The sequence below is a fragment of the Rhinolophus sinicus genome, chromosome 3, assembly GCF_057876585.1.
Source record: "Rhinolophus sinicus isolate RSI-liver-muscle chromosome 3, RSI-T2T, whole genome shotgun sequence".
In the NCBI taxonomy this organism is placed as follows: domain Eukaryota; kingdom Metazoa; phylum Chordata; class Mammalia; order Chiroptera; family Rhinolophidae; genus Rhinolophus; species Rhinolophus sinicus.
In genome coordinates this window covers 198604755-198631569 of record NC_142503.1, presented here as the reverse complement: position 1 = coordinate 198631569, position 26815 = coordinate 198604755, and the positions used below count along the sequence as shown (strand labels likewise).

Sequence of the window (26815 nt, the reverse complement as noted above, 5' to 3'; positions counted from 1 at the left end):
ACCCTAGACTCAGTCCTTGTTCTGCAAGGTTTCCATCTCCTCCAGGAAGTCCTCCTAAACACAGATTCAATGCAGACAAGTGGGCCAGCGGCCTGTCTCATAAACAAAGCATGTGTTCTACGGGCGACCCTCCATTCATAGTCCACAAAGGACCACCAACAGCGGTATTGATTTTCCGAGGTTGGAATCAGTGGGGGAAAAAAAAAAGTCTTGTACTTGAAAACCACTGCCTGTCACAGGGTGGAGCTAGGCATTTCTCTTCAGGACGAATGGATATTGAGGGTAAATGGACCAGGGAACAACCATCACCTACAAAGAGCAGAGCCCACCCCCTGCTCCCAGCAGCTGCAGCTTGTGAGGAAGCAATCATGATCTCCCCGAGTCCCCAAGCACAATTGTCATAAATAAAGCAAACACACATGGCCAGGTATTTTTCACATACCATCGGGAGCAATGCCACGCCCCCCAGGCTGGTGCCACCTCTATGAAGGCCTGTCAAGAATAAATGAGACATGGCTGGTTAGGGGATCAGATGGTCTAAGGCATAAATAAAGTAAATGGCCTCTGTGGCCAACATCATTCATGTCCATGGCCGTGAATCAGGAGCACAGCCCATTGAGGAATAACTCCTGGGTGGCTTATTATTTTTTTTTAACTGAAATGCCGGCAGCCAGCCAAGATCTGGGACAGATGTAGTGACAAGCCTAGGAACTGTTTTTCAGGTATCCTGGGAGAGCAATGTCAACCCACCTGTTTCTTCCAAGAAGTTGGCAGCACTGACTGAGTGTTAGGGCTGAAATACCAGCGAGGGTGCCATGGGCCAGTGGGCTGGTAACCACGTCTGCTCACCCACTACGTTGTCTTCACCCCCTTCCCTCTCCTGCTACCCCACATTTCCTCCTGGAATGACCTTCCTTGAGAGCACTGCTCACAAATCTCAAGGAGCCCCCTCCAAGTTTAAGAAAATGTTATGTGCTACAAACAGCAGCATGGCTTCCAGGGAGATGACAGAAAGAGAGTTACAGACCCCATTCTGGAGCTGGCACAGCCCCGAGATGAGGTGAGAGAGGAGGAGGGGCCTTGCGGATTGTGGAAAGAACTTAGAGTCTCTCTTGCTGTTAGGCATCTGGAGAGCATAGCTTTCCCAAGCAATGGGTATTTTTCCTTTAAAACAAGTATTAAAATAGTTATAATAAAATTAGTTATGTATAAAAACATTGCTACACCTGCCACACGTTCGTAATAATTCCCATGGTCATCCAGTAGTTGTCATTTTAGTTTTGGGGTGTTTTTTTCAGTGTATGTCTGTATCTTACCCATCATTTGATAGGTTAAACTTTGGAACCAAAGGACTGGATAGTGTGTACATCTGGTTTCTGAAAACTATGTTAAACATGTTTTTGTTCACATTTCTTTGTCAATTTTTTTTAAACAAATTGGTGTGACAGAACGTAATTTTTCACATTTATAGATTTACCTTAAAAAACAGGATTTTACGATGACTCATGACAGAAATTCTCAATTCTCAGAATAAAAACTAAAGGAAAACACGTGCCATCTTGTCAACCATCTGTTCACATACCCTCAGAGAGGGGCTAACACTCACTCCCCGTTCCTTAACCTGACACCGCATGTAGCAAGTCCTTCAAGAAGGCATTTGATGAGGAAAAGAGATCAACCGTGCAATATCTGCCATCAACAAAGCAAATACATCACGGACAACCTCCTTTCGAACATCTCAGAACAGCGTCTGTGACCCTGCATCTCCTTCAGCTGCCAGGGCGTCCTCCTGCAAAGGAAACCGATGGTGAAGCTTTAATGCACAGAGAACAGATGCCGGCAAAGACGTAATGCTCCCTGGGGACCTTCCCTTGACGTACCTGGGGCAGTGCAGGGAGCGGGGGCCTCCCTGACAATAGCAGCACGACTCAGAGGCCCTCCCCACATGGGAAATGAGGCTCAGTTCTGACAGAGAACTGTCCCTTTTATGTTTCCTCAGGCATAAAACAGAGACGTCAGGGGACAACTACTCTTCACTTTACACGGGCGACTCAGTCAGAAATGTCTCCAGGAGGTCCTCTGGCTCTTGAGAGATTTTGTGAGGGTCTGTGGGCCAGGTGGCACATCTCCCACACAGAATGCATAGCCTGCTCTATGTCGTCAGTTTGGAAACCCTGGGAGGTGCCGCCAGAGTTGTGTCTCCCCTGATGTTGGCACCCCATCACCTAGAAGCACGTTACTTGAATTAGCAAAACAGGTTAAACTGTGCGTGCCGCGTCATGGCCAGCCTTTCTTGATGGGCTGCAGATGAGCCTGATGCGCAGCCAGCTGCTTCTTCTCTAAAGCTGTTTCGCCTCCAGGAAGATCTCTGACGGGAGGACAGGCCCCGCAGGACAGGTGAAGCAGGAACTAACCACTATGCAGGTGTCACGAGGCCAGAGTAGCTCAGGTGCCACGATACGCAAATAGAAGTGCACCCGTATTTTTCGTCATAAATAAAGCGAGGAAACACGGATGACCTCTTTTCTAGTACCAAAATGTAGCACCGAGAGCAACACCACGGCCTCTGTCCCGGCTGGCAGAGCTCCAGGAGCATCTCCTAGGGAAGACAGATGCTTAGGGTTAGGGGACCGCCAGGCGACCGCCACTGCTGCTTGCACACTCTCTGGACAACAACCCGTCACTTACCCCAGCCTGGGCCGATGCCACCAAGAGTCCCAGATCAGTCTTTCCTCTAAGTTGGATTTGATACTGAGAAGAGGTTGGCCAAGAATGATTTGTCACAAATAAAATGAATTCACCTGGGAAAACCTCTCGTCAAGTACCACAGAATAGAACTATCTGTGGGGCCCCATGGCACCTCCTCCAGGGAGACGGCCTAAGGACGGACCGGACACGGAGGCTGAGAGACAGGGATGGTGGTGTCCTTCGTGAGGCAGACGTTCTGCAGTCCTGATTTGGAGTGGACATCAGTGTCCCTCCATGTTGATGACACTGAGGAGCTTCTCCCTCTGTGGCAGGACTGGAACCTGGAAAGAGTCGGGCTGTAGAGGGTTAGGCCCCAAGAAATGATTGCTCTGGGCAGACCCCTCTCCCCAAAACAAGGACAGACCCACTGCCTTCCACCACAGTCAGTGTCCCTGGTCAATTCTACTGTGGATGTGTAAGTGACAATCCACCAGGTGAGACGTCATAGTTAAAATGCACACACCTGGGAACTATCCACGTCCATCTCTGGAGAGATGTGGTAGATAGTTTTCATTAACTACTTGTTTCAGTTGTTACTGCTGCTATCCCGTTGAATTATTTGGGGGCTGCTCTCATCTGAACCCCTTTCAAACATTGGGGGTATCTTCACAGCAGAACCTGGAAACATGTTTCCTCAGCCTCCCTTGCCGTGGGGAGCTGGCACGTGACCGAGGCCTCACCAACTGTGCCTGTTCTCGGGTGGCATTGCCTGCAGTTGGAATGCGGATGGCCGGACACCGAGTGTCCCTGAATCCGCCAACGCACAGTGGACGAGGCGCGAATCCCCCATGTACGTACCAAAAGAGGCAGTGACACCAAGGCCCTCCCCCACAGATCCATCAGGGCCCGGGAGCTCTTCAAGGTGAGATTTGGTACCGAAAAAGAAGTGCACCATGTTTGTTTCGTCACATATCAAGCGAAAATAACATGGGCAACTTCTTTTCAGGTACCAGAGACTAGCACGATGGGCACCATCTGCACCGGCTCACTTCCAGCAGGTCCACCTGGGTGTGAAGGACACTGAGCATTAGGGCGTGGCGGCAGGGCTGGGCAAACACCGCCTACTGACGTGGGCTTGCAAGCAATGGGGCAGCGGCTCACCCTGGAGGAGGCGGGTGCCGCTGCCCGCCTGCAGTGCCGTTCGTCGGGGAAGCCCTCCCAGGCAAGGATGACACTGACCCCAGGACAACGGTGCAACATCATCATGGATAAAGCAAACCAACCAACCCCGGGCTCCCACTGCTTCAGGATCCCAGGAAGTCTTCTGGGGCAGAATTCAATAACCAGGGCTGACGGGTTCCGGAATGTTTAGTATCAACTCCACAAATGCTCATGTAGAGCATCATTTCAGAGAAAATGGGATGGTCCCAGACCCGGAAATAAAATCTCTGCCATGAGTCAGGTTCTAGGAAGGTTTCCTCTTGAGAGACGGGAAACTGAGGTAATCGAATTAGGTGAAACAAGCCACCAGCACAGCTTCAGTTCTTGGGGGGCCCACCGTGTGTGCCTTGCATGATCCTGACTGCGGTGTCACTCCGTCACGGTGCTCCTGCTTCCTTTGAGGCATGGTTTGATTCTAAAACACTGGCCGTTCAGTATAACTTGTGACAAACACAGCAAGCCCATCACAGAACAGCAGGGACAAGGAAATGCTATCCTTCCCCGTATCCCCATCACTTCCAGGAAGTCCTTCCTGGGAGAGAGGGACTCTGACGGGGGGTGGGACAGGGGACAACCTCGGGAGTCCACCATCCTCAGGCGCCTGAAGAGGGGCCCACACCAATGGCCCTTCCCTGGACACAAAGCACATTAATAATGCATTACTTGTCATTTACAAATTAAACCACAAAGACAATGCTTTTGAAGTACAAAGGAAGTCCACAAGAAAGTCACTTTTCACCAAGAACCCACCTGAGATAGGACGCTGAGGATAGCTGCACCAAGAGACACACAGCATTGGAAAAAAACGCAGGTTTTCCAGTCACCGCAGTGGTGTGGTATCATCTGTTTATGTCCCAAATAAGATAAAACCCAACTCAAACTGGCTTAAACAATAAAGAGATTTATAAGCTTTATATAACTGATAGGCTTATACAATGAAAAGTGCAGAGGCAGGGCAAGCTTCAAGCAGGGTTTGATCCAGGGGTTCGAACAATGTCACCCATGTCCTGGTTCCTCTGTAACTCTCCCATATGCCTTTTATGGTGCAGGCTTCCCGCTCTAGGTCTGCACAGCTCCCTCATGCAAAGTCCCAGGCACTGTCCTCTTGGTCTTTAAATGGCTGCGGGACCTTCAAGGCTCACGTTATCAGGTCACGGGGCTAAGGGAACATAGAGGGTCTACTCTGGCAGCTCTCACTGGAGAGGGAGAAATACTTCCTTTCCCAGAAGCCTCAGCAAACATCTCCTTGGATTTCACTGGCTCAGTGGAGTTAGGGGCCCATCTTTGAACCAATCACAGAAGCAAACAGGGAGAGATAAAGCAACTCGTACCATGGGCTGGTGTGTGTGTGTGTTCAATCCAATGCAAGCCACATGGCAGAAAAGGGGAGCTTTCATGAGAGAGATCAGGGGAAACTGAGGAGGGAGAAAAGATGCAGGGTGGCAAAAATCTTGACCAACCTGAGGTTGGCACCCGAACTAAGACGTCTTCCAGGCAGAATTAGATACTGAAAAAGAAGTGCACCGCGAATGTTTCGTCACAAATAAAGCGAAAAAAACACGGGCAACTTCTCATTAAGTACCGCATGTCAGAACCGTTGAGCAACACGGCTTTCTCCCGGTCGGTGTCACTTCCGGCGGACGTCCTGAGAGCAGACGGGTCCTATTAGTGCTGGGGCCACATGCCTTCATGGAATGGGGGGCAGAGGAATGTGTGATAGTTTGTCAAACACAGAGAAGATGGCTCATGGACAACACTGCCTCAAATGAAAGGGAATGACGCTGGGCCCTGACAGTGCCACTTCTGCTGACCAGCCTCAGCTTGAGGAAGTGCTCCTGTGGCAGACAGGAAACTGGAGGCCAACGAGTTACGAATGAATGATGAAGGAAACCCAAGTTCTGTGTCCCCTGTGGATGACTGACCTTTGGCTCCACATCCTCATCCTCACCAGAACCTCCTCGTGAGTGGAACACCCCTCTCACCCCTTGTCATGGGCTTGTCGTGTGACTTTCTTCGGCCAATGGTATTTGGGCAGAAATGTGCCAGTTCCGAGTTTCAGTCTTAAACGCCTCCAGGTTTCCACTTCCTTGCTTGTGCCCCTGCCATCACCATGTGCTGACCAGCCCAAGAGAAAGGCGAGAGAGGTTGAGTCCCACCTTCAGCCCCCAGAGAAAGGCCTCATCTCTAAAAGTCCTCCTTGGTATGGAAGGGATATCTGGGATTAGTGGCCCAGGAGATGCACATGCTGAACAGACTGTGTGCTCTCCGGGGAAACATACCTTTACTGATGATGGCTCCAGCGTCCCTTCTCCAAAGCTGGTGTCACATCCAGAATGCATCTTAGACAGGATCTGACACTGAAAAGCAGCCAGTCTGTTTGAGTCCTCATAAGTCAAGCAAAGCTGGGCAACAGACACAGAAATGCCAACAAAGACTCTTTCCCCAAGTAATCATCATGGACTTGGAATCTGCCCAGGGAGAGGCTGGATTCTAAGTGGCAATGAGCCAGAAGGGGCACATCAAAACCACACCCGCGAGGTCCTCAGTCCCCCATCCATTCACTCACCAGCAGCAGTACAGACACCAATGGCCCATTTCACACCCAGGAAATCCTCCATGGTGATATTTACTACTGAAAAGAGATGGGCCATGTGACATTAATCATATACATGACAAGCTCATCAGACAACCTTTCTTTGGGTACCAGAGAACAGAGATGACATCACAACCACAGACACTCCCCACATTAGCATTACTGCGGGCGCACACATGCGCGCGCACACACGCGCGCACACACACACACACACACACACACACACACACCCTCCGGAGGATAGACTGGACCCCTGAACCAGGTAATACACACATCCCGCGTTCAGCATGTGCTGTGGGGTGGGCCTTCCCTGGTGGGGGCACTCATACCACAGCCTCCCCTCTGACATTTTCTGTGGTCAGGCTAACAGTCCTCCTAGACAGGATTTGACACAGAAAGAGAGATTATTCACTGATAATTGCTTATATTTATTTTGAAAAGGTAGGAGAGGGAGCCCCCAAACGGGTAACCCTTCCTTAAATACTGTAGATTCACACTGGCCCCAAATCCTCCCACATCTTCTCCAAAGTTGCCATGTGCACCAAGATGTCATCCCACAGACGGATCGGGTGCTGGTGGATAGTCAAACGGGTGACCTACATCATAAATGAAGTGCACGTCACCAGTCTACCATCCCCTCAGCTACCCTGGAGAGCAGTTGGCACCACTGTCCCTTCAGTGTCGTTGCTGGTGTGTCCAGAAAGCCTTCCAAGCAGGACCTCACAACGAACAGCCACCACCCACCGTGAGTCACCAAATCGATGAAAACCACAAGGAGTAACCTCCCTTCACCACAGCAGCACGAGCCCTTCCCAAACTTGGCTTCCCTTCCAAGGAGCTGTCCATGGGAGAGGCGGATCCTGAGGGCCACACACCAGCCCCCACCCCCGCTATGTGACACACGTCACACAGTCCGTCTTCCTTTGCCCCCACTCAGCTGGCAAGGTCCCTTCCCTGAAGGCCGCATCAGGAACAGGAAGTGCCTCCAGGGTGGGATTTGATACTAAAAAAGAGGTTTCCCGTGTATGTTTCATCATAAATAAAGAGAAGACAACACGGACAACCTCTCCTTCGAGTATCGAAGATTAGCACTGATTAAAAAAAAAAAAAAACACAAAAAATAAAACTGCTGAATCTTCACAGACGTTGGTGTCATCTCCAGATTTTCCTGAGTCTACGCTACACTGGGTAGACCAGAAGTCATGTGTCATATAAGTGGACAGTCTGACTCAAGTGGCCTGCAGTGCTTTCTGGAGGTCAGGCAAGAAACCCTTGAAGACTTGATACATGAAATATTTCCACCAATACAGAAAATAATTAGTATACAACCTCTCTCCAGGTATTGGAGCTTTCCTGATGGTGGTCTCCTGAAAATGTCTCCAGCAATGGTTTGCATCCCGAGGTCAGTGCATCAGGTCAGAGTTCGTGAATAAATCCCGCATTCTGTGGTCAGGAAGCAGGTGACGTGGTCTTCTGAGGGCTGACACCCTGGCTCCCATATAGAATTGGCTAGGGGTCCAAGCAGTCTTCTAGGCAAGGTGTGATTCTAAAGACAGGTATCAGGTATCAGGTATCAGGCTAGCTGTAAGTAAAATGAGTGCCACTAAAACCTTTTGCCAAAGTAAGCAGGAAAAACTGGGATCAGAGACAGGACTCCATCCTCCACATGAAACACCACTTAACACCTTCCACCATCTTCTGTTTCATTCAGTAGAATTAAGGAATAAAAACAAAATTTCTTTTCCTGAAGTCAGTTCCACCAAATGTTTGCACCGACTTTAAGTCGGCTTTTCTGTTTTGCTATAAAACTCCTTTAACCATAATTTTTTTATTGTAGGGGAGAAATATTGGTATCTCCAGACTTTTTTCATTCCAGTAGGGACGTAGGCCAACCCTGATAGGACTGGGGAGAGAGGAGTCCAACATGAAGGGAAAGAAAAGTCCAGGTTCCCTCTGCCAACGTTCTGCAGTGTGCTGTCCGCACTCTCCTGAGCTGGCCTCCAGAGCAGGGGACAGTCACTGCCCATGCCGCCCCCGACCCCTGTGCGATCTCCCTTCTGACTCCTGCTTAACCACCAGAGGGCCCAGTCTGCATGAACTCGGCAGCCGCCTGCCCGGGGTTCCAGAGGCAAAGACGCCCTCACCACTGTCGCATTTCCTCATCGTTCTCTCTTCCGCCTCAAGGCCCTCTTCAGGTAGAAGGAGTGGTGTTTGGGCATTCGCTGATATGAAAGATTGGCGGTGCTATCCTCAGTGCTACCACATCGCATCAAACAAAAGTGGGGTTGTGGTAGAAAAACCTGGCTCTCTCTGAGAACCCAATGCCCCTTCCACAGATGCCACGCAAGGGCCCCAAACCCAGAGGCACAGCCTACGGGCACCAAAGCAAGTGTACAGCCAACAACCTACCTCTTGGCTTTAGAGCTATCGGGGAACCACTTCCTTTCATGCAGGTCGGTGTCACCTCCACAATGACGTCCTCCTGAGAGGGATGGGCAGGAGTGTTAGGGTTCGACACGACGTGCAGAGAAGGACGTGCATAGCTGGCTCTCGTGCCCTGGACTGGGGCTGACGACGTCTGTCTTGTCCCAGAAGTTTTCCCAGCTGGCTTTCGATGCTGAAGAGGGGTTCACAGAGATGGTTTGTCATTAGAGAAATGAATACGCCTAAGGAAAGCTCTCCTCGAGGACCAGAAAGGATCACCTACAGAAACACAGCCTCCTCGCGGACGTCAGCACTGCCTCCTAAGGCTGGAGTGGATAATGGTCAGTGGTCTGGGGGTGTCCTGGTGAAGCACATGTCCTAGAGCCAGCTACCTGCTCACTTCTCCTCGATCAGAGTTGACGACAAAGACTTTCCCTTAAATTTGCATAACATCAGGCATTCCTCCCGATTTCACATAAACCAACTCCAGAATTCTTGTTAGAAATAAACAGGTCCTACCCAAGACCAATTCTAAGGACTGCTTCCCCACAAGGTGTCATCTTGATCTCGGGACTGCCATTTCTTTCCAAAGACACCATTATGTCCTGAACACCCTTTCAAAATAAACTGGAGGCTGAGGGGCAGTGGTCAAGGCCACCCATATCGTCTGTTCAGGGCATCTCTGCCATGCAAAAGATAGTCACCTAACATGGGCTGGACTAACTCCAAGCCCACCACTGAAGGTGGCAAAGACCATCCATCCTTTCAAAGTGGGGCTGGATACTGAACTAGGCTGGGCATGTATTGCCGATCAGAAGATGAATGGAACCACAGACAACCTACCTGCATGTTCTGGGGCACGGAGCTGTCATGAGACCACCATCTTCCTCCAGGAGGCGTCACCTTCGGAAGTCCTCCTAAGAATGGATCAGAGATTGCTGGTTAATGGAGTAGGTGGTAAAAGTCAGAAATACGGGACAGAAAAAAAAAAAAGGAAATACAGGACAGGCTTTGTGGTCAACCAATTATTCATGTCCACAGCACCCCTTCCCTGAAGCTGGGAGCTGGACCAAAGGGCCTCCAAGGGGGGATCGGATACTGGAAAAGGGGTTAACTAAGTGTGTTTCATCCTCATTAAAGAAACACACCTAGAAAACCTCTCTCCAGGTACCACCAATTGACACTGACATGAACAGTGGTTCTGTCCCAGACTTGCCCTTCAGTCCTGGACATCCTGTTAATACGGACTGGACACGGATGTTAGTAGAACAGGTGGCATTAGTCATAATGTAAGGCATAGGCTTTGTGGTCAGCCACTTATTTCTGTCCACTGGATGGGAGCTGACAGTAACCCCCTTCCCTGAAGCTGGGAGCTGGAGAAGAGGGCCTCCGAGATGGGATTTGATACTGGAAAAGAGGTTAACCAGGTGTGTTTCATCCTCATTAAAGAAACAGAAACCCAGAAAACCTCTCTTCAGGTACCACTGGTTAACCCTGACAAGAACACCACTGATTCTTCCCCCGACTTGACATTCAGTCCTGGGCATCTTGTTCATATGGAATTAGTTGATTTGCTGGCGTAAGCCATTAGCTGAGTGCATGCTGTCCGTCACCCATCCCCCCAAGCACCCCAGTGGAGCAGACCCCAACAGCATCCTGAACGTCCGGAAGTCGGCATCATGGCCAGAGGGTGGTGATACTACAGAGAGGCTGGTCACTACACAACAGCTATCACATTTATGGTTTGCCCCCAAGGCAAACTTTGCTCAGTTCCCATAGAGAGGCACCATTGCCCCAAGCGGAGGCTGGCTCCCCCAAAGGTCCTCCCAAGGACTCCCTGGATACCGAGGCGTGGTGGGCCCCGTGACCTGTGTCGTAAATAAAGTGCACATACGCTGGTCAGCTGATCACGCGAGTGCTTTGGGGTGGTGCAGACAGCATGCCCCTTCCCCTGGATTCGGACAGCCGCACATCTACGAGGCCCTCCAAGGAAAGAGCTCCTACTGCAAATAAGTCCAAGTTTGCCATATCTGGCCCGTGTGCAGCAAACGCCTCACAGACGCTCTTTCTTCCAAGTCTAGCAGAGCCCGGCTGGCCCTCGTTTACTGTCTCTTTCCCCAAAGTTGGCACTTCTTCCGGAAGTTCTCCAAGGGGGAATTAGATACTGAGGGTTAGTGGACCAGGTCACAAACGGCACAAATAAAGCGTGTGCTCTCTGGTCAACCATCTCATGTATCCAGGCACGTGTTGATGCCACTCTCCTCGTCCGCAAGTTACCCCTGCCCTCGAAGCCGCCAAGCCAGAGAGGTTTGCTGAGAAGAAGGTTGCTACACATGAGTTATCATCACACAAGACAAACACATCACAAACCCTGCTGAGCTGCACTGAGAGCAGACCTAGGGGCCCCACCCCGCAGTTGATGTTAGCTCCAGGAAAGCTTGCAAGGCGGGATTAGATACTGCAAAGAGGTCGACCGTGTAATGTGCGCCATAAATAAAGCGAACGCGCCACGGACCACCTCTCTCCAAGTACCAAGCAGCAGCAGGACTGAGACCAGGACAGTGGCTCTTCCTCAAAGCTGATATCACCTCCTGGAAGTCTTCCAAGGCGAGATGTGATATTGAGAAGAAGTAGACCATGTGTCCTACGTCATAAATAAAGCGTACACACCATGGTCAACCGCATCTTCAAATACCATGAAGTGACGCTGACCCTGACTCTCTTCCCTTAATTTGGTAGCACCTCCAGGAAGCCCTTGCACTGTGTGTCATAAATGATCGGCAATCAGCAAATGTGACAATGACCAAAAACCCATGTCCAATGCCGCTACCACTTCCAGAATGCCCTGTAAGGCTGGGATTGGGTGCTAAGTATTGGTTGGGGGGCCAAATGGCCAATGTCATAAATAGAGCACGTGGTCTCCAGCCAGTCACCTGGTGATCTGTCCTGGAGAGCACCTAGCACACAGGCCCTGCTCACAAGTTGGCATGGCCCCCAGGAAGTCCCCTAAAGTTGACTGATGCTGAGAACTGGTGGACCATGCTACACACGTCATAAACAGCACGTATGCCTTATGGTCTACCATCTCTCCACATACTGTGGAATGGTGCTCCCACGAAGTTGCCTTTGCCTCTGGGAAGCCCTCTGCGACTGGATTTGATATTGAGAAGACGTGGACCATATTACATACGACATAGAGATAGCGCATGTTCTATGGTCAACCATCTTTTCAGGTACCGTGGAAAGGGCTGATGTCAGAACCGGCGTCTCTTTCCTCTCGTTAGCATCACCTTCAGGAAGCACTCTGAGGCTAGATGCAGTATTGAGAAGAGGCCACCATGCAAAGTCTGCTATAGATGCAGTGGACGCAGCACAGAGAAACCCCTCAAGGACCCAGAGTGGAGATGACGCCAGAACAAACGCTATGCCTGAGACTTAGTATTGCCTACAGGAAGCCCCCCAAGGTGCATTTGCTGTTATAAAAAGGTGGCCCAAGTAACATGCGTGGTAAGTAAAACGTATGAAGCATGGTCAACTTCTAAGTATCCCAAAGCGGTGCTGGTACCAGAACCGCTGCCTCGTCTCCACATGTGGACGTGACCTCCCCGGAGACCTGCACAGCTAAGCTTGATACTGAAAAGCAGCAGACCATGTTACATACGCTGTTAATAAAATACATGCAGTGCGCTCCAACCCTTTCCAGGTACCGTGAGGTCGGTGCTGACGCCAGAACCAGTGCTCCAACTTGACTCTGAGGCTGGCAGCATCTTCAGCAAGTTCTCCGAGGCTGGGCTGGAGACAGGGAGGAAGTGGCTGTGGAGCGTGTATCGTCTGTAAGCATACACGGCGGGGCCAATCAGATCTTCGTGTAGGGTCAGTGTTGAGGCCAGAGGGCGTCTTCCCCGAGATGACTAGACTTGATATGGAAAAAAGATAGACTGTACACGCATCGTCAATGAAAAACACGAGTCAGTGTGTCTTCAAGTACCTGGAGTGGCATCGTCTCACACGCACCCGTATCTGCCTCCATCCACATGGCCACTTGGTCCTGAAGCCATCTGAGGATAGCTTGGAGGCTGACGAGAGGCAGAACGCGTAACATCCCTCCTCCATAAACACTGGCGGCACTGACCACCGTTTCTTCAAGGGAGATATGCCAACGTGGAAGCAGGACACCTTCCTAAAGGTTGTCATTGTCCTATGGAAGCCCTTGGAGGCTGCATTTGACACTGAGGAGAAGACTGTGTCGCAAGCATTAACAGATTAAGTACATATCTAACAGTCTACCATTCCGCCAAGTACCATGGAGAAGGAGGATGCCGAGGCCAGTGTCGCTTCTAACTTCATTTCAGGCTCTCTCCAGGATGGTTTGGATGGCTGGGCTGGATACCAAGAAGCGGTTTACCGTCCCACATACATACTCAAAATGTATGTGGGACGGTAAACCATTTCTTCAAGTACCGCACGAGGGCAGTGATGACTGAAGAAGGCTCGCGTCCACAAAGTTGCCTCTGGGGACCTCTTCAGGGCTGCACTTGATGCTGAGAAGAAGCAGGTCATGGTGTATACTAGACAAGAGTTGTGTAGTCAACCATGTCATTGAATGCCATAGAGCAGCACCGATCCCAGAAAGAATCAAGATCTCCTCCCCAGAGATGGCGAGATTTCCCGAGGCAGAACTTGATATAAGAAGAGCGAGAGTATGTCATTTCGCATCATGCAGAAAAGAACATGCCCTACAGAAAACCATCTCTTCGAGCGTCTTGGAGAGGCCTGACGTTGGGTCCAATAGCACCTCCCTGAAGATGGCGTCGTTTCCAGGAGCCTCGAGGATGGATTTGATACTGAGGGTTAGTGGACCGTGTTACATACGTCACAGATAAAGCGTACGCTATACGGTCTACTATCTCTCCAAGTACCACACAGGGACGCCGAGGACAGAGGTTGAGGACACGTCCAGAAAGCCTTCCAGAGCTGGGGGGAATCAGAGGGCAGGTCGAGCACAATACATGCATCATGCGACAAGCACACACAGGCTAGGAGTCTTGTCTCCACTGTCAGGAGCTGATGCTGACGCTGGAGCTGGTGGCTTATCCCCAAAGCTGGCAACTCCTCCAGGAAGCCCTCCAAGGCTGCATGTCCCACAGAGCAGAAGTGGACGATGTTATGGATTTCATCATTCCAGAAATACTGATTAAGTGCCTACTATGTGCCAGGCACTATGTTGGATCTGAGGGAATGGATAGGTGGGCATAGTGGGAGGGTGGACATGCCATGTGGCTAACAGAACTGTGTGAGGAGTGGTAAACAAAATGAGAAACATAAGATGGCCTGTGTGCAACGCAAAAAGAACACCTGTCTAGTTATACTGAGCAGGCCAAATACATTGTCTCAGGGCATGTGAAGCCCAGGTTGTGAGCCCCAGTTTGAGGAATAAAAAATTAGGCCACAAGGAAAGACTGACGCCCATCTCTGCCTCAAAGTCATGGGCATTTCCAGGAGGTCCTCTGAGGCTGGACTGGATATGAGCAGTAACCACCATGCCATCTTCAGAATCAAAGTAGAAGTCGTTTTGGCCAATCGACTCCCTAAGGTCAGAACCTCCGTCTCATCCCAGTCTTGGCACTGCCTCCAGAAAACCCTCTGAGACTGAATTTAATATCGATCAGAGGCTGACATTAGTACAAAGAAACTTCAACATAAGGAAGTATCTCTTCAATAGCACAGAGCATGACGGAGGCTGGACTGGTGGGTCCCCCTGAAGGTAGTATTGGTTCCATGAAGCCCTCCAAAGCTGGCCAGGCTACTGGGAAGTGGTGGACCATGTCCCAGGAATCTTCCCTCGTGCATATGCCACATGGCAAACCATGTCTTCGAGTACCATGGCTGAGGCTGGAACCGGAGTCTTTGCCCCAAGTTGCATCACCTCCAGAAACCACCCCCAGAGGATGCATGTAATAGGTCTTGTTGCACAATTCAGACATCAAACATAGGCCACAGGATTTACCATGGAGCAGTGCCGGAGCTAAACCCAATGTTCTCTTCCCTCACGTTGGCAACACCTCCGGGGTGCCCTCCGAGGACGGATTGGATACTGAGAGTTAGTGGACCATGTTACATAGGTCAAAAATCATAAAGCCTACGTTCCATAGTCTACCATCTCTTCAGGAACCATGGAGTGGTGCTGACCCCAGAACCAGGGCTTGTCCCTGAAGTTGGTGTCACTTCCAGAAAGCTTTCTGAGGCCTGATTAGGCATTGGGAACAGGCACACGGTGAACATAAACAATCCCCTCCTCAAGTCTGGGGGAGCAGTGCTGATGGGGGAGAGGCCCCTCTACCCTGAAGCATCATCTCCCCTAGGAAGGCCATGCCAACTCGGAAAGACTGAGAAGAGGCAAACCATGCAACCCTGACCACGTCTTGGCCATTACATGGTCAACTACTTCTTAAGCAAAGTGAAGGCAGTGGTTTGTTCTGCATGGCAGAACGGGAAGCTCTAAGGGCAGAGCTCAGCTGTGAAAGGGGGTCCCTTCACTTCCGGATAACAACTTGCCCAAGCTCACCCAAGTGATGACAGTCCTTGCCATATACCACACCACCCTGGACCCTCAAACCACAGAGTTGAGTGGGCAGTGGGCCCTTCCTGCTCCATCTCAACACGTCCAACTCCTCCAAGAAACCTTCCTTTGGTCTCTCCATCCCCTCTCACAGCCCAACCCCCCACCATATGAATGGGATGTACAACCAAGAGATTGGCTAGTCTCCAAGGAGAGGGCAAGGGCAGGCCCCCGGGCAGCATGGTGGGAGGGCACAGTCATCTTCCAAAGTCTTGGAGCCCAGTGCACAGCATGGCATCCTCCTGCTCACAATCCAGTTGTTGAAGACCAAACTCCTTAGAACAGCATCATGGCTTCAGTCTCCATCCCACCCCCTTCTCTGTTCCCTGAGCCCTGACCTCGCCTCAGCCCGTTCAGGTCTTTGCGTCCCCTGACCCTCCACAGCACCCTGCCTTTGCCTTTCCTCCAGCCCAATCCCATTTTCATGTGGTCAGTCATAGAAATAAGCTCACATTTAGTAAACACCCATGAGGTGCTGGAGCTAGAGCTGTGAATAAAACATGGTTTCTGCCCTCCTGCAGCTTCTAGCTTAGCAAGGGAGATCCACACTGACATAATTATTGAAGAGCACTGATTTCGAAATCAAAAGGGGCCAAAGTGTTGTGAAGGAGCAGGGAGCATTTAACAAGAAGTTGTGACCAATGCGGGGTGGGAGGGGTGGGCATTTCTCAGAAGAAGTACAGAGTAAAAGATGATGGATGAGGAGACTAAGTCAGGAAGAGAAGGGACAAGAGTGGACAACGCAGAGTGGAAGCGGAGGAGTGGATGGAGGATAGAACAAATGGAGCGTGGACCAGATAGATGGCTCATGGGGCCGAGAAATGAAGCATGGCCCAAATAGGGCATGGAAGGGATAACAAGTGGACCAGATGGAGCGTGGACCAGACAGATGGCTCATGGACCAGACAGATGGCTCATGGACCAGAAAGATGGCACAAGGACCAGATAGATGGCTCACGGACCAGGCAGATGGCTCACGGACCAGACAGATGGCTCATGGACCAGGGAGGTGGTTCATGGACCAGAAAGATGGCGCAAGGACGAGACAGATGGCTCACGGACCAGACAGATGGCTCACGGACCAGACAGATGGCTCACGGACCAGACAGATGGCTCATGGACCAGATAGATGGCTCATGGACCAGACAGATGGCTCATGGACCAGGGAGGTGGTTCATGGACCAGAAAGATGGCGCAAGGACGAGACAGATGGCTCACGGACCAGACAGATGGCTCACGGACCAGACAGATGGCTCACGGACCAGACAGATGGCTCACGGACCAGATAGATGGCTCATGGACCAGATAGATGGCTCATGGACCAGGGAGGTGGTTCATGGACCAGAAAGATGGTGCAAGGACCAGACAGATGGCTCACGGACCAGACAGATGGCTCACGGACCAGACAGATGGCTCACGGACCAGACAGATGGCTCATGGACCAGATAGATGGCTCATGGACCAGAGAGGTGGTTCATGGACCAGAAAGATGGCGTAAGGACCAGACAGATGGCTCACGGACTAGACAGATGGCTCATGGACCAGATAGATGGCTCATGGACCAGGGAGGTGGTTCATGGACCAGAAAGATGGCGCAAGGACCAGACAGATGGCTCACGGACCAGACAGATGGCTCACGGACCAGAGAGATGGCTCACGGACCAGACAGATGGCTCATGGACCAGACAGATGGTTCACGGACCGGATAGATGGAGCACAGTCTGAATGGAGGATGGTAACCAAAAGAGCACCCACATAAATAGAGAGTCAAAAACATGCCTTATAATAAAGCCTTATAACAAAGGCTAACGATTACACATTCATCCTTAATCCAACCCTTATTAGCTGATCAAGAACATGAGCTTCATATTTTGATAAGGTAGTTCTTGCAGAAGTGAAAAGAGTGCTGCTGGGGCAAGAGTGGGGGCAGGGAGAAAAGAGTACAGGCATCCAAAAAAGAGAGAAAGGTACCCCAGACAGGGTAGGTGTCATAGAAATGGGGAAAGACAGGTATACTTGTGAATAGTTAGAAAGAGGAGCATAAGAGACTTGGTAACGTCCCAGATGTGGGTGAGCGATGTGAGCAATAAGAAAATGGCAAGAATCCTTGCAGGTGTCTGGCATGGGAGCTAGGAAAGAGTGGCACCGCTCTCTGAGCTGGACAGCACCAGACAAGGAAAAAGTGTTGGTGGGGGAGCAGCCGTTTAGTTTTGAGTGCACCAAGTTTCAAGTGCCAGTGTGAAATCCTTGTGGAGACACTGAATCTGCAATCCGATAGAGGGCATTGGTGATCTTAGTGAAAGCTCTTTCAATGGAGCGATAGACTCGACAGCCAAATAAAAGTGAGACACAAAGAAACCACCAAGAGGGTGTGGCTAGAGGGAGGAGGTGGATGCCTGAGGTTTTTCAGATTAAAGGGACCACAGTGTGGTCAGAGCCAATGGGAGGGCTCCAGGAGAGGGGGAGAGGTTCTTTGACGTGCACTCAAAATGGCGGTGTAAGCTTCCTGAGAGCTGGAGGATGGAGCCCAAACTCAGGTGGCAGTGTGCCACCGGGCCAGCAGCCAGTTGCATCCTCCACTGGTCATCAGGGAACGAGAAGCAATGGGTCAAGGCTAACCGTGGGAAGCTGGGGAGTTCATGTTTATGGCTTTCATTTTCACTATGTCCACGATTGAAGAGGAAGTCACTCATGTGTCCCCTTGGGTTGGGAACTCCTTTGGGCGGGAAGGGGACCTCCTGACCTAAGCTTTGTATCCCCAGGGCCCAGAACCAGGCATTCTACAGAATAATGAGGACTGAAAGAATGGACAACTTCAAATAGCAGAGATGGACCCTGCAAGTGTCCTTGTCCTCATGGATAAAGTGACGTGTTCCCAGTAGCTTCCTGAATCTCTAGAGATGTGGGTAAGCCTACCTTCCCACCCAGCCTCCCAACACTCAGTCACCCAGCCTGGACCGAACATCTCCTAACCGCAGGTGGCTAGTGGCTGAGGCCTTCTCACTTTCTCAGGCCCCAGTCATCGCCTGCTCCCGCACCTGTATATCTGCTCAGCCATTCTTTCAACAGCACTCGTCCGTGCACTACAGATACCTCATAAATTGACTCCTTCATGCACTCATTTACTCCTCAGCCACTCATCCTTGCATTGACTAACCCACATATCCTCTCAGACACTCAGCCATGAACACACATTTGCGAGCCTTTCTCCAGTGTGGAACCTGAGGCAGCCTGGACTCAGAGTCCCTGCATCCCAGGAGCTCACAGTTTAAATGGGAGAAAGATGGATACTCAGCCCACACACTTATAGGAGATCATGGAAGTGTACAAAGTCTTAGGGTTTCAGGCTTATGATCTGTAGTCCAGAAACAGTAAAGAGTTTCAGCTATTGCAGATGGGACCAGACCAGAGAAAGCAAAGAGAAGCAATTCTCACCTCCCAATGACTGGGGCAGGGACAGGTGTGGAGGCAAGTAGAGGAGGCAGTGATGAAACCCACTCACACCTGACCATGTGGAAGGGTGCAAACAGGAGGGGTGAGAAGAAACAGATTCAGACTCAACTTCGTAATTACACAGAGGGCAAAGTCAAGAGAATACTATTTCATTTTTTTACCATAAAGAAATACAGATGTAAGCATGTGGTTTTTTTTAACAAAAAACTAAAATGTAAGTGCTAACAGACTTAGAAGCTGGTTGTATACTTTCTGAATCACCAGGGTAAAATTTTTAAAGAGAAAAACGTAGTATATATAATCAAAGATAGCAGGAAAGAAAGAATTAAAAAAACAAACAAACAAAAAAAAACCAAACAAGCATTAAGTACATTGTTTTAAGTCCAAACAAGACAATCAAGGAAAAAATGTAAGTGGGGTATACACCCTTTAAAAGGGAATCTTTCAATTCAAGTCAAAAGCCTCAAATCCAAACTATATGTTGTCTATTTGAAACACACTTTAAATAAATTAACTCAAAAAATTCAAATCTAAGGGATGGGCACAGATAAATAGGAAGGCCTCAGTTTTCATGCATTTGACTTTCAGGCAACCACACACTCATGCACTGACATCTCAAAACCACGGGATTTATACAGCAGCTGGCTGCCAGCAATCAGCTCCCTATCAACGGCACCCCCAGTTTTGCATATACAGCAATCTGTGCAATGTGTTGTGCAATTGCTTAAATATCTCATTGCAGAGGCTGTCATAGGGTATTCTGAGGGGCACTTGGGGCCTCCCATGTCCCTGGCAGAATGATGCCCAAAACTTGAGGTCACCACCCAGCCCAAATAGGGCAGCTTTGATTTGATCTCTTTTATTTATTGGGCTTCTGGGTAATATTTGGTCTGAATAAAGGGCTTGGCTGCATCTTTATAGCCGTATTTAATTACATTTTGCTCGTATTGTTTTATAAAAATAAGTGGAAAATGGAAAAATAAAATTGCTGATACCTGTGGTAAGAGCATAGATCTCATATATACTTAAGAAATTAAGACAAAGATGGAAATCATTAGGCGGATGCAATGTGGCCAATCTTTAGCCTCAATAATTGAATTTAAGGCAGTCAACTATGTGTTTGGAAAGAAGGAAATTAAAGAACATCCGAGGAATGCTAGAAATTGTCTGGAAATGTGCAGAATATCGAGCTCTCGAGGAGCAGAATTCTTTGGAACATGCAAGTCTCTGGTTCAACTTTCAAACAACACTTTGCCTTGAAAACAGGCTTCCAGAAACAATTACACAAGAAAGTAGGGCTCCCTATCTCATAAAGCAGAGGTGCTCCTGTCATTTCAAATACCCAAGAGCAAAAACAAGTCAATGAAACCCATCTATCAGAGATGGAAGATACAACCACAACAGTGATATAACATTCACAAACATTTACATTAGGAATCAAATAGCATCCAAATATAGGGGAAAAAGAGCGAAACACAGTTTCCAGAGCCTTCTCAGTCCTAAAGACATCAAATAGGCACAAAGTAAATGACAAACATACCTCAAATCTAGAGGCAAGCCACATCATATTTAACAGAAAATGAGAGATAAAGAAAAGATGCTTACATCATCAATATTAGGTTACACTGTCCAAAAAACTCTAACTAATATAATAAAACAAAAAATAGATAAATGTTAGAACTATTAGAATGAGTTAACATTATGGTTATTTATAGAATACTTAATTCTTTACTAAGAAAATCCAAAAGAATCAACTGAAAAGCTAGTAAACTAAATGTCTTCACATCAAAATCTGTACCCTATGAATAAAATGTACCTTATTTTAAAGGCTCATGAAACATTTACAAATTGATTATATAAGACACAAAAAAGACATCAATAAATTCCCCAAAGTAGAATTTCTGTCCACATTCTCTAGCCACATGAAATATAACCACAATTGAATAAAAAAGTATAAGCAACAACACACAACCCAAATAAATTAGAAATTAATTTAAAAATAAGTTCTACTTTTGCACATTTAATTCAGATACTCATTTCTTCTAAGAACAAGAAGAAATGAAAAGCATATTACAAATATTTTAAAATATTAAAAAAACTACATATTAAAACTTATGACATGCAGTCAAAATTGCAACCAGAGGCAAATTCATACCACGAAATGTTTTCATTATTAAAGAATAATAACATAAGGGATATAGGGGTAGATCCATAAAACAAGCTTGAGGAAAGCAGAAGGACAGAATCAATAAAGATAAAGGCAGATATTTTTAATTTGAACAGACACACACAAAAAAACAGTTGAATTGATAAATTATTCCAAGAACAGATTCTTTTTTTGAGAAACCTCTAAAATAGACACTCCTCTAGCTCATACAATAAAAAAGAGACAAAGTACACCTACACAAAATTAAGAACAAAAAAAAATGACATAATCATAGAAATAGATAAAAAGTTATTATAAAAATATTATTTATAACTATGTAAGAATTTTTTAAATCTCAGAAAAATAGATTGTTTTCTAGGATTATTAATAGGTTATAAAAAATTATTGAGCACCTACTGTGCCAGATATAGTGCAAGGTACTTTATCTCTTTAATCCTCATGGTGGCCCTCTTAGCTCTCATTTTAACCATTTAACAAATAAGGAAACTAAGAATTAAGGAGAAGACATCGTTTATCTGAGGGCACACAGGAAATGACAGAACAAGAATTTAAACCCAAGTTGTCTGATTCTAGTGCCTATACATTTCAACACTGAGCTATATCAGAAAAAGAAGCAAAAATTCTAAAGATGCAGAAAATCTAAAGAATCCAATAAATACAGAGGAAATGGGAAAAGTTGTCAAAGAATTATCCCAGGAAAGTTACATGGGTGAGTTCTTTCAAGCTTTCATGGAATAGATCATTTAAACGATGTATGTATGGTACAGAATATAGAAAAAGATGGAATGTTCCTGATTCATTTTACAAAGTCAGCATAACTTTGACACCAAAATCAATAAAAAAATAAATTGGCAAAGTCCTAAATGGAATACTGGAGAAACAAATTGTCTAGTATGAAAGAACAACACACCATAATCAAGTAGAATTTGATCCAAAAATGTTTCAGTTATGAAACATTATTATAATATATTGGATCAACAAGTCAACAGAGAAAAACACAAATATCTCTATAGACATCAAAAAAGCATTTCATAAAATTCAAAATTCATTCCTGATTTTAAAGTCATATATGAATTAGAAATAAATACTGCATTAGCATTGTAAAAAATATGTATAGCCTAAAAATTATTTGTTATCATACTTAATAGTGAACCAGAAATGAGACAAATATTTCTATTATCAACAATTTACGTTTTGGAAGATCTAGCCAATGTTATAAGACAAAAAAGAGAAATCGAAGAGCTATATTGAAAAAGAGGCAAAATTTGCATTATATAGATATGAATGACTCTTTATCTAGAAATTCCAAAACATTTAACTGAAAATTTGTGGAAGAAATGAGAGAATTCAATGAGACAGCCAATAACAATAAATATAAAATCTCTTCCCTACATAACAGTAATAACCAGCTAGAAAGTATAAGGAAAGAGAACAAATTCACAATAGAAGCAATACTTAGTTCCTTGAAATAAAGTCAATGACAAATGGTGACTTTGTCAAATTTGACAAATTGTGAGTATATATATTAAACTGCAAAATATCATGCAAAGCCCAAGTATCAAATATATCAATCCTCTTTCATTTACAATTTTATAAAATTCCACAGAATCAAAATAACAAATTTTTTTAACTTCACAATATCACTAAAATTCATGTGGAAGTATCAGCAAGTGAGACTAATCAAGAAAATCTTGAAAAATCAGAATGAAGGAAGATTACTGCTACCAAATAAGAACACACATTGTAATAATACAATATATTAAAACAAAGCAATACTGGTGTAAGAATAGACAGATTAATGGAACAATAGAAAGCCACAACAAGAAACTAAGTCTATAAAAATATCTAGCATGTGGTAAATGTGGACACAGAACATACAGTTATTTCTCACAATAATTAAATTAATGGATTGAAGATTCGAATATAGAGATGAAATCATGAAAGAACTAGAAAAAAATAAAAGTGACTATATGAGCTCAGGGTGGGAAAGGTCTTTCTAAGCAAGAAGAAGGGAAAAATTAAAGACAGATTTTTAGAACATATTTTTTTAATAAAAAAATTTAAAACTCCATGAACAAAATGGAATGTCAAGTGAAAAAATGAAGGAAAAGCAATAGTAAAATGTGATAGAAAGGAGTTACCATTCTCATTTGAAAAGGTCTTACAAAATAAAAATGAAAGATGAACACACCGAGAAAAAAAATAAGAGAAAAATGGGTAAATAACTTCCAGTTCAATACAGTGAACTGAATATAGATGTTCACCTGCCCTTGCCCCTCATGAAGCTACGCTAAATGAAAGTGAGGAGATTTTCATTTTGAGCATAAGTATAACGGGGCAAAGAGAAGAAGATAAGTGTTGTAAATGATTCAGAGCTGGGGATTCTAAACTAGCAGTAAGGAACGCTGAAATAAAGCCCAGTGTATTCCAGGAACCCACAGAAGTCTCATAAATTGACAGCACCAGGTACCCCAATGTGGCAGGAAAATCTGGGCCTAAATAAGGTGAATTGGCTGAAAGTCTGTTTAAGAAGAAGGCACTTCTCAAAATCCTCACCCACTGTGCAGAGCCTTCTTTGACTTTCAGCCTTCAGTCTGAGAGAAGACTGAAAATGTATTCCATGGACAAAGTAAAGCATGGGTGACTGAAATAGAGAAAGCAGGCACAGCTGAGGGCAAGTGTTCTAAAAAGAGGAAGAAGGCAAAGTTTTACAAGCTGGATGTTGAGACTCACCCCCAACTTTCCTCCACAAACCTCCCAGAGCACTGGCAGCTAGAAATACTCTAGAACAGAAACTAAAAAAATCTTCTTTGGGGCATCTCAGATGTCCAAAAGAAAAAGACTTAAAAATGCTAAAACCTGGGTTTCCCCCAATAGAAAGACCAGCTAGCTCATGCTACAGGAAAATCCACAGTTCACAAGGCCCAACCATAGGCTGTGAGCTTCCAAATAGTTCATTAGTGTATTTGTATGCATGTATTTTATATAATCTATAGCTATACCATCTATAGCTATATCATCTATATTATTATCATATATATTAGCTATACCCATGTCTATTTATTTACATCAGAAGAACTGAGAAAAGCGTCTAACATGAACAGTGAGTGGAGACATGCACACCTGAAAACCTATTAATATTATCAAGGATATCAAAGCAATTGCATCCATGAAACAAAAGGTTATAAAATAATATTTAGAGTATAATAAAGAATCTTGAAAATTAGATTACAGAAATGAAAATAGGTTAAAAGATGTTAGACAGAGAAATCTCTCATGAAGAAAACAAAGAAATGCAGCATTGACAATCAGAGGGAAAATATGGGAATTTTAGAGAACCAAAGAGATCCAACATTCAAACAATATAAGTTCTAAAAAGAGAAAACAGATAGAAGGTCATTATCCAAGGAATTGTTCAAGAAAAGTTTCCACAGCTAAGGAATACAAGTGTTCAGATTAATAGGGCATGGCAAAATGGATAAACATAGGTCCATATCAAGATATGAAATTTAAAAAAACACTAGAAGACAATGAGAAAATCCTACAAGTTCCAGAAAGGGAGAAAAAAGGATCACATACAAGGGATGATGAATCACAAAGGTTTCAGCCTTCTCATTAACAGCACTAGTAGTTAGAAGACAATTATTTATGCTTTCAAAACTGAGGGGGGGAAACTTTACCAACTAGAATTTGATACCCAGCCAAACTAGCAATGTCAATGTGAACTAGATATTTTCCTTTTCAGACATGAAAGGTGTCCAAAAATTTACCTCCCACATATCCTTTCTCACAAAACTGCTGAGAATGCACTATAGCAAAACAGGGGAGTAAATAAAAATAAAAAGAGGATAACACAGGATTTATGACTTCAGGGATCCAACCAAGGAGAGAGGATCAAATGAATCCCTGGGGAAAGAATGAGGGGGAGACCCCAAGATAAGGGCAGGAAGCCCAAAGATTAACCAATCCAAAATAGAAAAGGCAAAAAGGCTCTGGGAAAAGATTTATTTAAATGATAAAACATTAAAAAGAAAGCAAATGCTAATGTGTTCAAATGTATTGAGAAGCTTAGGATAAATCTGTGGTAAGCTCATTAAAAACCAATCAAAGAAAGAAGGAAAAGAATGAAAGAAGACAATTATCAACTCCAGAGAAAACAATAAGTTATGAAGAGATAAATAATCATACATTACATTGTTCAGCTGTGAAGAGTGTTTACACTGTTATAATAATGTAAACACTGAATATTGATCAAATCAAAACTGTGCACTAAATATCCTGAGAGGAAGGATCAGAGGTATGCTCTTGTGTAGTGAAGCCAAGGGCACTCGTGAAAGACTTAAATCTTCACCTTGTATGGTTAAAAAGAAAAGATAATTCCTAAGCTAAAAGAAATCAAGAAGAAGAAAACTAAGAATGTTACTTAGAAATACGGATGTAAATGTCAAGGGAATCAGTCAAAAGAGTTAAAAGTTGTTGCTTCTGTGGAGAAGGGTGCTGGAAGGAATTGGGAGGGCTGGAGGACTGATGCTTCTAAAATAATCTTGTAGAACTATTTAGCCCTTAAAATGATGCATATGCATGGCTTTAAAATAAAATAAACTAATAAAAATGAAAAATGCAAAGAACCTGAACTGGCAATTCAGATACAAAGAACCAATAAAGATATGGGGGAAATGCTCTTATCACAAGTAAAAAAAAAAAAAAACTGAAAATTAAAAGAATGAAATATCAAGTTTTGACAAATTGGCAAATGTTAAAAACCTTGGTAATTCCCAGAGAAACTGGCATTTCTTAAACTAATTCTGAGACTGTAAATTGGTGCAAAGGTTAAGGAGGGCAATCTGGTCATGCCTTTTGACATGACCATTCCACTTTTCAAATAAACTGCAGGAAACAAATCAGAGATGTACGTGAAGATGAGTGAACAAAGATGCTCACCCCATCTTACACAAGCCAACTTTTCAAATTATCTAAATATCTGGGAAGAGTGGACCAATTAAACCAATCATGATAGTCATTTGTGAGGATACTAGGTAAGCATTAAAAAAGGAAATCACAAGATAGGAAATTACTTAATGACATGGGAAAACATTCAGGATATAGATTTAGGTGAAAAAATGAAGATGACAGTGATAAGCCCAATTAAAAATATGCATACATACATAATGTATGCAATTATAGGAGTGAACAAAAGACAAGAGGCTGGTCACCACCATGTCGGCAGTGGTCATCTTTGAGTGGGATGGTTTTTTTTTGGTTTGTTTTTTAGCATTTTACAAGCTTTTACAATAGAGATGGTGTTTGGGGGTTTTGTGGGGGTTTTTTGGGGGGGGGGTTTTTGTATTTCTTTTTCAAAGAGAAAATATTTTTTAGAATTATTATGTTCAACAAATTTAAATTAATAGCTTACAGTACTTTGTGGGAAAAACTCACATGGTCCCCACTTACTGCATTCTCCATTAAACTAATGAGTTCACAAAATGTGGTGCTCAGCATAATTTTTAAAAGACTCACTTGGAGGAGGGGTGTGAAGATAACCCCAAGCTCCAACTCAAGCTGCCAAAAAGGATTCTGGGGTCTGGCGAGCTGTAAAGTGAAAAAGGCCCCACCACATGGGTGGGCCCAGAGATGAGGGACCCCTGTGTGG

General features: G+C 45.7%; 1 protein-coding gene across 19 annotated transcripts in view; it reads right to left on the bottom strand.

The window, feature by feature from the left end:
* Positions 1-6700: 6700 nt before the first annotated feature.
* LOC109455530 (uncharacterized) overlaps positions 6701-26815 on the bottom strand; it is a 138750-nt gene continuing 118635 nt past the window's right edge. For all 19 annotated transcript variants that reach the window (XM_088797502.1, XM_088797513.1, XM_088797514.1 and 16 more), the window contains 4 exons: positions 12634-12842; positions 9770-9843; positions 8912-9119; positions 6701-8048 (listed from right to left, as the gene is read on the bottom strand). In XM_088797502.1, the coding sequence (XP_088653628.1) occupies positions 8032-8048; positions 8912-9119; positions 9770-9843; positions 12634-12842 (508 nt within the window). In that variant the 3' untranslated portion in view covers positions 6701-8031. The remainder of the gene's footprint in view (positions 8049-8911; positions 9120-9769; positions 9844-12633; positions 12843-26815) is intronic.